This window comes from Lolium rigidum, chromosome 1, assembly GCF_022539505.1.
Source record: "Lolium rigidum isolate FL_2022 chromosome 1, APGP_CSIRO_Lrig_0.1, whole genome shotgun sequence".
Classification (NCBI taxonomy): Eukaryota; Viridiplantae; Streptophyta; class Magnoliopsida; order Poales; family Poaceae; genus Lolium; species Lolium rigidum.
Genome location: NC_061508.1, coordinates 335,970,773 through 335,983,449, shown reverse-complemented (window position 1 = coordinate 335,983,449; position 12,677 = coordinate 335,970,773). Strand labels below are relative to the sequence as shown.

The following is a 12,677-nucleotide window of genomic DNA, read 5'->3' as shown; positions in this document are numbered from 1 at the left end:
CGTGTTGGACGTTCCAAACGGGTGAAAGGATATGGATGCTGACTAGAGCGAGAGCGGGGGAGGGAGTGGATAGGCGGTTTAAAATTTTTACGGCATGGTACAAAGTAAAACTAGTGTTTAATTTGTCAAACACAAAACCTATATAACTAGGGTTCACCTATATGCGTCAACAACTTATGCTAAAAAAGACATGCAAATATGTGATAGCAATATATATAACTTCAACCTCGAAAGCTATCACAAAGTAAATTGCTTAAGTAAAGAGCTCAGTTACAGAAGTAACTAAGGCACGCGGAGACGACGATGTATTCCTAAGTTCACACTCTTGCAACTGCTACTCTCCGTTGGAGAGATGTGGAGGTACAAGGTTCCCCAAACACCACGAAGTATTCTCTGTATTCTACTTGAGCCTTCTCACCAAAACGGAAGTTGATCCACTAAGGAACCTTAAGGGTGGTCACAAACCTGCACAAATCTTGGGGCAATCTCCACAATTTAATTGCAGGCTCCCAATAAATTGCAACAAAGGCCTCACACTTGAGGAATCTCCACAACTTAATTGAAGACCCCAAGAACACAACTGAGTTATAAAGCCGTATAGGATTCCAAGAATCCAAGAGTAATAAAAAAAGCAATGGTGAGTACACCACTAAGATGCTCAAATCCTCCACTCTCGGTTGAGCTAAAAAAAGCTATTGGGGGAATGAGAGGCGAGTACACCACTAAGATGCTCAATCCTTCACTCTCGGTTGCACCAAAGCTAAAAAAAAGTTATTGGAGGAATAAGAGAGGAATAACAAAAAGGAAATCCACAAAAAACTCCAAGATTTAGATCTACTATGTTCCCCTCACTTAGAGAGGATATTGATTGATGAAAATGTAGATCTAGATCTCCTCTCTTGGTCTCGTGATAATGGACCATAGGTAACAGGAGGAAAGGCATCACACCTGACAGCTCTCTTGTGCAATATCAGGATCCAGGCCTGAATGACATCGGTAAGTACTAAAACGTGATGCAGAAGCTCAATATGGTCATCCTACTCAAATCGATCTACGATTAGGACCGACCAAATCGATGCTATAGAGTTATAGGTAAATGGATCTACCGCTAGGCCACAGAGTACAGAGGAAGATTGTCTCTTCCTCTCCCCCCCCCCCCCAATGTTGTACGATAGAGAGGAGCTGGTGTCGGAGAAGAACGAGACCAACTTCTTCCTTTGCTGCGTACGCTGGGTATGCTACCGGAGGCCAAGAAGACGAGATCTTCCAAGGGTACGGTGCGGCAGTACAGATCTCGATCGCCTCCGCCGCCATCCGTGTAGGAAGAGGGAAAAGAGGAATTCTGTTGGGGGCTAATGGAGGGATTAACTGAAAGAGGGATGTGACCCCCAACTTTGCCGCGCGACGCTGCCCAGATTTCGCCTTCTCTCTCCATCTCGCGCTAGAGCTCCGCGCGCACGGCGTTATTGATTTTCGTCGTGCCCTAGCCTGCCCTTAGAAAAACGACTGATTCAGCCTGTCCAGAGTGCTTTGAGACCTGTGCGGGCCACAACGTAGACCCCCTCCAGCCATCCAAACATCCGTATTTAGTTCCCAACAGGACTAGCTAAAGAGCATGTGACATACCAAACACGCCCGAGAAGATAGTCAATTTGGCTTGTGATGAGGCAAACGCTCGAGGAGCTACACTAGTAGAAAACATGGCTTATGTTTGGAGCTGCCTGAAGCTTTAGCGCCGGTTGTGCTACTAATTCAGACTAAAGCGTGCATTAACACCGGTTCAAGCGGACATGACTTTAGCACCGGTTAGTGGCACGAACGGGTGGTGTAAAAGGTTTTTTTTGCTCCCCACGCATCCCACCACCACCACCCCCGAGATCGCCTTTTTTTAGCTTTGTAAAATATAAAATAAAATGATAGAAAATTTAAAAAATAAAATCTTTTGAGATTTCTGTATGTTACCCAACCTACTATTACGGGAAATTAACAATTTTGAATTTCTATTTTATTTGCAAAAAAGTTTAGAAAAAGGTAAAATGGCATTAACTTTTGCATACGATGTTGGAAAAAATATATATTATGTCAAAATAATCGTGGGAGAATGTATAATATATCAAAAAAAAGTGTAATATAGCGATGCTAAATTAGGATTCGCACATGACCTACATGTAAATAAATGTAATTCGAGAAATTCTGGACCCTCTAGCCTAAACCCTATTACCAAATTAGTATTGACTTTTTTCATCGTGGATTTCTTATCCACCTTGCACTTAAATATTGGGTTATCGGAGAGTTTATCGATGAAATGGTTGCTCACCTTGAACTCATCCATATTCTCGCAGAGATAATACTTGCTCACCTTCCATTTTCCGCCACAATGACGGTTGGAATGATGAAGCACTGGCATGATAAAGCTAGGAGTACCCAAAAAAAATTGATGAAAAGGCGGACTGGCCTGTTTTTCATTGATTGAGTAAAAGGGTACAAGATATACAGAGTTTAGCTATACAGCTGGGAACAACTGGAAAGAAAAAACGAAACACAAGGCTCCATACGCAAGGGATTTTCCCAGCGACAAAAAACTGCAAAAGGTAGGCTTCAGTCAGCCTTTTCACATTCAATTTTTGCGAGTTGATTATTCACATGATGTTTTGGGTACACTTCGCGTCTGTGGCTACAACAGAAAAAGGTAAGTGATCTATTCACGTAATGCATGCTCCATATCAAAGCATCAGGCGGTCGACTAAGGATTAATCAACATCGCATCGGCCTGTTGTATGTAGGCGGTGAGGATGGACAGTTTTCGTTCATGTTGGCATAGGGCTCGATGGTGTTGTACTCCGGGAGCTCCATCTTGTACTCCCCGAGGATCTGGCAAAAGGGGAGCCCGTCCGCGTCGCCGTTGCACCACCGTGGCAGCCTCGTCCGGTTGTCCTCAAACATCCTCAGCATGTATGCGTCCCGAATCTAAAGTTGCAACAGGCCGAAGAAGAGGGGCAGTCTGTCAGTCGACCAAGTCCGCTGCTGCCTGCTGGAGTGATGGTAAGCAAGTTTGAAGCACAACTTACAGTGAATTCCGTGACCTGGATCGACTCCGTGAAGGGAGCGAACACACCAGCCGCCTTGTACATGGAGAGGATGAAGGCGACACAGGTTGTCGACTTGCCATCGCTGTATTCCCACTCGTCTTGCTCTGGTATGGTGAGCAGCTGGTTGAATGACATGCCCCGTTTCTCCGTCTCCGTGATGATCCCGTGAAGATCTAGTTGCTACATGGTACGGAGCAGCCAGCAGGTCATATTACTATTTAGCACTTAACTGAACATTTCATTAATGTGCGATTTCACATTAGGCATATTTGCAAGATTGCTATACAAACCTCAGTCCCAAGTCGTTTATTAAGGGCTTCATTCCACATGTTAGAAGCATAGCGTGGTTGCAATCGGCTCCACATTGACATAGCAGCCATTACCTAGAAACAGAGCAAAGATGAACTGAACTACTCCAACGATATCAAATACTATGTGGATTGTAATCTGGCCCACATTGACAGAGCAGCCATTACCAACAGTTAGTATAACTATATGTGGATTATCTGATACGAATAACTATCAATGGAAAATGTATTTTTATATAAATCTATCATACCAATTTTGTATCATTTATCAACATGTTTTTAAAGAAAACCTCGGTCTAAGATAAATTTTGGGAAGCGCATTTTTTCGATAAAGGGAATATATTAATATCGAGAGATACCAATTACACCCAGCCTCTGCAACAACGCACCACCCTAATGGCACTACGGATGCACACAGCAAAAAAAAGGAAAAGAAAACTAAAAAACAAAAGTCCCGCTACAATATCACGGACCTAACAACAGCAATACATCCACCACCATGACAACACCTGAATTGCAGACTCTCCAAAAAACGACGCCTCCAAGAAGGGAACAGTGCTCCAACACCGTCTTATTTCTTGATGGAGGAAATATGCAACAAGACAATAAGCTTACTATACTAAATAAAGTGTTCTATATAAAGAAACTATCCTCTAATAATCATTTATTTCGAATTACAAGTAAGACACCTGAGCTATGCTACAGAACTAACAAACGATAGAAAACATAGTTCACTGAATTTGTACATCAAATTGATTCACTTTGATGTTTTGTTTTACCGGGGACAGAAGAGAAGACGGCAGCTTGATGCTATGCTCATATTCATAGGTCTATATGGTTTCACTAGTAAGGGTTGACACGACAAAAGGCTAGAAAAGGAGTGAAAGGACGAGCACCAACTCAAATCTTTACAAATATATATAGGAAAGATTATATAAGTTGGCCTTAACAAGTTTAGGAGGACCTGTATGAGTGCATCTTACTGCATGTTTTGTTTACAAAACAACAGTGCAATACTATGGGTTTTAGTACTAGATACTTATCCAAAAGTTTACGGCATTTATCCATGTTTATTCAGTCGCCTGTTATGCATAATAGAATGACACTAATAGTAAATCCACCTACAGTTTTTTGAGATCGTATAGGCATATAGTAAATCTTTGTCTGTTAAGAAAATAATCTAGCTCTTTTATGTCTTCAATGTGCATGAATCATGAATATCTATATAGCAAAAGCCACGTACACGGTTACACCCGTAAATTTTGTATGTTCGGTACCGATTTTGTTGATGTTTAGGTAGAATGCATGAGATGATTCCTATTGTATTTCACCGCAGTAAGTAAAACATGTTAGAGACCCACTTATCGTAAATATCCAACATGACCATAGATAACTTCATAAAGCTCCAAGACGAAGCAAAAGCATTCAAGTAAGAGACTGAAACAGTAATACAGTTGTACAAAGGATTGAAGGGCAATGGAGGTATACCAGGTTAGCATCAAGAGGTGGTGGGTAATTTTCCGACATTGTATCAATCCAACTGAATATCATATTATGATAGCCATATGGTTTTCCGTACATGCCTCGAGCAAATTCCCATGCAGCACTTTCATTGAACTTGGCCCGCACATCAGGGTGTAACGGCAACAATGCAACCTGAGGATTTGAGTCATCTTTAAGGGCCATTCCCCACCATTCATCCCATGGAACTACAGCAATGATTTCCTCACCCTATTATTAGTAGCATGCATTGCCCAAGAAAAAACAGGTATCAGTATGTAAAATGGAAAACATGACAACGCCATCAAATATTTGCTGCAATATATAACCAACTCTTTTTTTTGGGGGTAATATTTAACCAACTCAACCTCTTCATTTTCTTTATTTTTCTTTACAAGAGATTTGTGTGTACCTTTTTGTTTTCATAGCCTGACTCTGCAATCCAGAGAGTGCCGTTCTCATCTTTCAAGCAAACCGCGGTATGCCCAGCAAATGCACCAGTCACCCATTTCTCTAATGTCTGAAACCCACCCCACCGTCCTCGAATCTTGGAAAGAGCGAGGAAATCACCAGAGTGCACATCCTCTTTCCTTATGTTAGCAGACCAAGGCTGAGAACGCTTCTCAAATGAAGCTCCCATGCGCTTCTGAAGAAAGGCCAAGTTGGCGTTCTGTCCCCAGACAGTATTGGAAAACAGAGGTATGACATCGACCAGGGATAACAATGTTCCAAGCAGTCCAGACGGCATGAGAAAAATGGCGATTCCATGCTGCTTTACCTGATCACAGATGCACAGATGTTGATTAGTAGAGACAGTATAAGGAAGAGTGTAAGAGGAAGGGAATGGAAAACAACCTACATAGAGGAACGTACATATTCCATTTCTCCCGCATCTTCCCACGATTTGATCTCGAAGGTGTGTTGATGCGCCGTAGTGTAGTAATCCCATCCTATCCTGTATGGCGTTGCAAATACATACAGATCCATGCATGTCCAGCTCTGAGCTGCAGCAGTCTGTATATATTAACCCCACAAGACAGACATTTCGTTACAAGGGGCTTTGATTCAGTACAGAAATACATCTTTTTCTACTACATCCAGTAATACCACGAGCACAAGATATAGAAAATATGGAAAGTGCTGATGCCCAGAGCTGGCCAGCGCAAGTGAAAACAAAAAACATAAGGATCATGCCTATACATTGGCCATTACATGACAGATTCGATGAATATACTAGTTTGGGGTTTGTTATTGATTGCAACTTGCCGCTAACAAATGATAACTCTGTGGGCACTACATTAGCATTTCTGAACATGTGAGTTCTTTTTGTCTTCTTATTGCATTACTTTAGTTATCCAAACAATATTCTGTGCTAACCTTGCCCTACGTCGTTTGGACCACGTTCAGATAGACACAGTTTCCTAGTAGCTACTACTAATCTTGTTACCAATGAGAACTAAATACTGGAAATCCTATGAGAAATTGAGAAGCCGAGTGCATGTATGGTGAAATGAAGCTAGGCAAAAGGCACTGTGAAATGCTCAAGATATTGAGGGCAATGTAAGGGGGGGACCTTGAGGTGTAGGACGGCGCCGGCGGTGGCCGTGCCGTTGCGTCCGCCAGGCCCGGGCGTGAGGGTGATGACGGCCTCGTTGTCCGTGAAGCACGCGCCGCGCCAGGCCGCAGCGGGGCCGCCGGGCGCGGCGAAGGCGACGAAGGTGGGGAGGAGGTCGACGGCGCTGTGTATGGTGTCGCCCATGAGCGACCACGCCAGCCGCCGCGGCAGAAGGTCCCAGGCCTGGAACCGCGACAGCCCCAACCCAGCGGCTGCGCATCGCGGCGGAGCAAGAGCCGCCAAGACGTGGAGAAGGGCGACGAGGATAGGCGCGACGAGGCGTCGACGCCGCGGCCCGGGCACTGATGCCGCCATCGCGCGCCCTGCCTGCCAGCACGGTGGCCGTGCTAGCCAAGCGCACAACGTACTTATCTCTGCTCCCGCCCGCCCGTGACTAGAGCTCCGTGTCCGTCAGGCCATTTGGTGCCTCTCTGCCGAGTTTTCGTCTCAGTGGTTTGTTGGCTTGCTTAGCTTTGTACCTCGTGAGTTCGAGGCCGGGAGGTCGCGCGCGCTTCACTGTCTTTTTCTTTCCACCGCCGCCAGCGTGTGAGCACGCGGCCATGTCCCGCCAAAGTCATACTGGGTGCACGGAATTCTGGACGGCACGGGGGACGATCCAACATCCGGGCAGCGGCGCCGGCGGGGCAGAGAACCCAGCCAAGGCACGCCCGCGGATCCGGCAAGAAGGTCTAGCGGGGCGCGCGTGAAAAAGGCAGGGTCCTTTGGTTGGTGGTGGTGAATGGTAGAAGATGAGGGCGGATGACTGGATGAGTCGTCGAAGGCTTGAATGCTTGAAACGATTCACCTATGCACATGGCGTGTGGTTTTTTTAGATGGAGGCAAAACCTTTTTCCATCTCACATGAGTCGAAAGCTTGAATGCTTGAAGCGATTCACCTATGCACGGACACAATCATTCATGACGGTTTGTTCTTTTTTTCGATAAATGAAATATATTAATATCAAGAGATACCAAAGCGTTTGTTTTTTTAAAACTTTTTTATCTTTTTAGATAAAAGGCATAGGAATATCCTACTTTAAATTAATAAAGCCTGGAGAGATTTAACGATAGTACGATATTACAAGTGATGCGGCATACAGTTTAGCCAAAGAAAACTTGTAGCCTAAAACAAAATGAAAGCCAAAACTAAAGGCCCGCTAGAAGACAACAACGTGCACCCAGCGGTAGGGACTGCGCAGGATAACAAGGACACGAGGGGGCAGGGCTTCAGAGGAACGTTCTCATGGAAGTGTAGATCTCGTTTAGTTCATTGAGCATCTAACAAATACCCTTCCGCTTCCTTGTGTTCAAGTTGCTACCCCATAGCTGCAAGAAAATCATGATTTTAAGATAACGTCAGCAGGATGAGAAATAACTTTCTTTTCTATGGTTAACTTATTACAACTATGCCATAGCGCTCACGATTGTGCAAGAAAACGCAGCCAACGTAATGTGTGGGGGGAACCCACCATGCTAGAAAGAATATGGTGAAACTGAGCAAAATTCGCAGGGCGCCAATTGTAACCCGATAACTGACGCAGCACACTCCAAGCAAATTTAGCCAGGGAGCAACCAAAGAAAATATGAGCGGCGTCTTCCAGGGTGCCACACAGGGCGCATGAGCCATTAGACGGCCCCTGGCGAATCTCAATTTGCAAGCTCGAAGGGAGCTTGTCCAGAACCAGCTGCGAGGAGAAGATATTGATTTTAAGCGGCTCCCCAAAGATCACGGAAGTAGGCAACAGTCGCCCTTGCAACAATTTGGCATACATAGATTTCACAGAGAAGCAACCGTTATTGTTTAGGTGCCAAAGAACCTAGTCCTGACCCTGCTCGAGTTCAACCTTGGCAACAAGAGACCTCAACACGCGCCACTGGTCCAAACCCTCCTAGTCCAATGAACGCTGAAAACGAACAACCACCTCATCTCTCTGCCTCACATGAGCGACAAACGTAGTAGGATCGTCACAAATCGCAAAGAGAAGGGGTAATATATCTTTTAAGGGGTAGCCCCAATCCACTGGTCCAACCAAAAAAGCGTGTGAGAACCATTGTGAACCACAAATTTGGTCCCCAGGCTAAAATAGTGTTTGACCATATGGTGGGTTTTCCAGACATGTGAGCCGCCTTGACCCGGGCCCGCAAACAGATTATCGGTGTCGCGGTATTTGGCACGAATAATTTTGGCCCAGATCGTGTCCTTGTCTTGGAATAGCCTCCAAACCCACTTGAGAAGGAGGGCGATGTTCATTCGTTTTGTGTTCAGCGGACCCAAGCCCCCCAAGGATTTAGGCCTGCAAATCAACGGCCAATTGACTAGGTGGTACTTGCGCTTCTTTCCAGAACCTTCCCCAAAGAACTTGGAGCGGAGGGAATCAAATTTGGCATGAATCTCGTCATGCAACGGTGAAGAGGCCCATCGCAAAGATAGGGAGATTGTCCAAGCAGTGCATTAGACAAGATAAGCCGATCTACGGAAGACAATGGTTGCTAAGCCAGGGTTCAATTTTCCTGGCCAGTTTTCTCACCAAGAAGAGCCATTGCTCAATCATGAGCTTTCGATCGGAGATGCACAGACCCAGGTACATAAAGAGGAAGGCCCCACATTTGCAATTAAAGAGATAAGAAATTCTGGTTTGCTCTTCCTCGCATTGGACCACAACAATGACTTCACTTTTGTGGTAGTTGATTTTTAAGCCCGACATGTCTTCAAAGCACATAAGCAGGAATTTCAGTTTAGCAATGTCTTCATCAGAGTTCTGGATCAGGATCAATGTGTCTTTGGCATATTGGAGGTGTGTAATTCCCCCTGGAATCAAGTGAGGGACGACGACGTGGATCTGTCTCGTATCCGAGAGGATCCTAGAGAACGCCCCGCCAATGAAATTAAACAGAAGAGGGGAGAGTGGGTCCCCTTGATGCACTCCCCGTTTGTTCCTGAAAAAGGGACCACTCTCCCCATTGATGGAAATGGCAGTTTGGCCGCCCGAGACCAGTTGGGAGATGCGATGAATTTATCCCTCTTCAAAGCCCTTGCGGCGCATAACCTCAACCAAGAAATCCCAATTCGCCCGGTCGTACACCTTTTCAAAGTCGAGTTTAAGTAGGACCCCTCCTAACTTTTTAACTCGAAGCTCGTGGACAATCTAAATGAGAGCAAGCAAGCCATCCAGGATATTTTTGCCCTTAATGAACGTAGTCTGGGTTGGGCTAATGATCCGGTTGGCAATCGGATCACGTGAGTAGAGCGTAAGCTTTGGAAACAATTTTGAAGATAATGTTTATTAGAGCAATGGGGCGAACCTGGGTGATCTGGTCCACTCCCGAGACCTTAGGGATGAGGGAGAGGATCCCAAAATTGAGTCTGACGGTGTCGATTCGTCCCAAGACAAAATCGTTCAGGATGTAGAGCACTCAATGTTTGACAAGCGGCCAACATCTTTTGAAAACCGTCAGGTCCAGGGGCAGTGTCCATTTCCATCTCTTTGATGATGTTGTGAAGCTCCGCTTCTGAGAAGGTCAGAGCAATCAGGTCATTTTCCGCCATTGAGACGCATCCCGCCGCACCCCAAGTGTCACGGGCGAGCCCACAAACCCTGTGGGCCAAAGAACCAAAGAGATCACAATAAAACGCAAAGATGTGTTCCTGAATCTCACCAGAGACGGAGATAACCCCCTCCGAGGTGGTCAGAGACAAAATTAGGCACTTTCGACATCTTCCATTTGCGACAACATGGAAATTTGGCTGTATTGGCGTCCCCATGGAGCGCCTACTTGACCCTGCCACGCTAGCGCCAATATTCCTCCTCGAGCCTATAAAGTTGCATCAGTTCATCCTCTAGGTGGTAGCGTAGGGTCCAAGAGTGTTCGTCGAGGCCTGCAGAATCTCCTTGGAGGTCCAGTGATGAGATCTGAGCAAGCAGAGCCGCTTTCTCCTGCTTACGATCATGGCCTAGGTTGCGGTTCCAGCCCTATGCAAGAACACCCATGGTCTGTGGTTCCGTAGATGCTGATGATTTCCATCGTATGGTTGCTCGCACGGTGTAGGAGAGCAGTACTGACGAAGAATTGGCCCCTACCGATTGCACCCACCTCAAAAGTGATGTTCCTCTACCCGATGAGCATCCCCCATGATTTCCCATTCGCCGCCCACCAGCACCACACAAATATGTCACCTATCTCCAAACTACGGACGAATCCGTAAAGTCTTGTTTAATTGTCTCTTGTAGGATCATGATGTCAATTTTATGCAAATAGAGGTATTCCTTCAAGAAGGTTTAGCACCCCCGATGATCGAAAACTCAAATGTTCCAAAAGAGGCAACTCATTGGATCACCGTCGCTAAAGCCCGTGCTTGGCAGGTCATTGGACGATTCCCAACTGGAACGGTCTTGCAGACCTTCTTCTTCCGTGTAGGAGCCACCTAGGAGGAGGCCTCTTTGTCAGTTGCGGAAACATGTGCCACCACATGCCCTTCCTGTAGGGAACCCCTATCGCCTCCGAGGATGGCACCCCCCCCCCCCTGCACGGCCACCTCGGTCGCCCGAGCGCACTCCGACTCTATCTTCGCTTGGCTGTGGTTAGATAGCTTACGCCAATTCTCTTGCTTGGATCATACTGATAATATCTTTCGGCGTACCCTCCATAGAGCTAAAATTGACACAATTATCATGTGCAACTTGCAGAATATATTCAAAGGAAGAGTCTTGCGGAACATTAAAGTCAGAGAGGGAGGAGTACCTAGAAGGGATTTCTTCTTGGAGGGCTTGTTGGTGGTCGATATAGAGGTCTTGGCAGTGTTGTTCTTGGTGTAAGTGTGTTGCGTGCCACGCTCCAGGGTGTGTCCATCTGTGACGCCCTTTCCACGAGCACTCTTGCGAAGAGATTCTGCAGGTCCTGCCTTGCTACGAGGCCCATAGCCACCGACACGCCCAAGGCATGGATGGGGAGGTCCAACAGCAGCAAAGGCGCATAAGGCTGAGGGGAAGGTCTAATGTCCTATGTCTGGTGGATCCCGAGCGGGTCGAGAGGCGTGGGGGGGAGGCTCGTCTTCAAAGGATAGGTGGGTGGCCACCACATGCCCATCAGAAAGTCTTCTTGTCAGACGGTCATTGTTGCTTTTGCTCCTTCTCTCACGTGCACGCGACTCTGCTGCAGTCAGGACACGACAAATGATTCCATTTTATGGCTCAGCCATCTGGGCCCCTTGCACCCATCAGACGAGATGAAGCTCGCACGGAGGAGACCAGCACCCTTAGGGAACAGGTAGACACCAAAATAGGTGTCGCTAGCAGGTCACTGATAGAGCAAGAGAGGTTTGGCTGGGTAAGTTGAGCTGAATTGGAAGAGGAGATGATCTTGGATATTGTCGGAAAAATATTGCCCATCTTGGCTATGGAGGCAAAACCTTTGGTCCATCTCATTAATTAATTAAGAATAATAGAATATATATTTGACTAATTTACGGGAAATCAAGTGCACCCATGTTATGGAACATGATCATATTGGCCACAGGCTGACCTCGCCATGACGCCCCCCACATGAAGCACACACATGTCAACGAAAAGAAAGATCCTAGCTCATTTTCAAGAGCTTACTGTCTCATCGGCATACTCACGACTACGATCCTCTAGTTTCTCAATGGTCTCGTGTCACTCATCAAAAAGTGTTTTGGATTCACCTAGTTGATGCAAGAGAGCATTAAATATTTGCTTGGCTTCACCACAAACTGTCTTCATGAAGAGAGTAGTGTCATTTTTCTTTTCTACCTCCTCATTTTACTAAACACAATTCATTAAGGATAGGTTAGAGGGAAAATGAGGTTTGGGAAAAACTTATCACCTTGCTAGCCCTAGCCATGAGCCACTTTTGGTAGGAGACGTGTTTTAGTTGGGGGAATTGAAGAGGGACATCTATGATGAGGGAGTGGAGGAATGGCGATGGAAGCCACTCCTACTACCTAACCTGCTTTATCCACTTCATTGTCATCATAGATGTACTCTTATTGATTGATTAAAGACCTTTCAGGATTTTCTTGATGGAGTTCTTGTTTTCGAGGACCTTGGACTTGTTCTTGCGAAAAAACTTTCCCACATGATCTTCTCTCGTCTCAAATGGGCACCCCATGATGAAGTGAGAGGTATTCCAGAAGTATAGCACAACCTA

At 45.9% G+C, this 12,677-nt stretch overlaps 1 protein-coding gene across 1 annotated transcript; it reads right to left on the bottom strand.

Moving 5' to 3' along the window:
- Positions 1 to 2,434: 2,434 nt before the first annotated feature.
- LOC124684428 lies at positions 2,435 to 6,827 on the bottom strand. The gene is made up of 7 exons (XM_047218744.1): positions 6,471 to 6,827; positions 5,771 to 5,911; positions 5,310 to 5,675; positions 4,886 to 5,128; positions 3,380 to 3,472; positions 3,069 to 3,269; positions 2,435 to 2,967 (listed from the first exon to the last, which is right to left on the bottom strand). Exons 1-7 carry the CDS (start codon positions 6,825 to 6,827, stop codon positions 2,755 to 2,757), a joined length of 1,614 nt encoding a protein of 537 aa, XP_047074700.1. The 3' UTR covers positions 2,435 to 2,754.
- Positions 6,828 to 12,677: the final 5,850 nt, after the last annotated feature.

What these genes read in the sequence shown, in the direction of transcription:
- LOC124684428 (XM_047218744.1), bottom strand. Translation starts at nt 6,827, where the DNA reads ATGGCGGCATCAGTGCCCGGGCCGCGGCGTCGACGCCTCGTCGCGCCT. An exon ending in ATGCGGGAGAAATGGAATAT is followed by an intron (nt 5,676 to 5,770) that starts GTACGTTCCTCT and finishes ATCTGTGATCAG; the next exon opens with GTAAAGCAGCATGGAATCGC. An exon ending in ATAAACGACTTGGGACTGAG is followed by an intron (nt 3,270 to 3,379) that starts GTTTGTATAGCA and finishes CGTACCATGTAG; the next exon opens with CAACTAGATCTTCACGGGAT.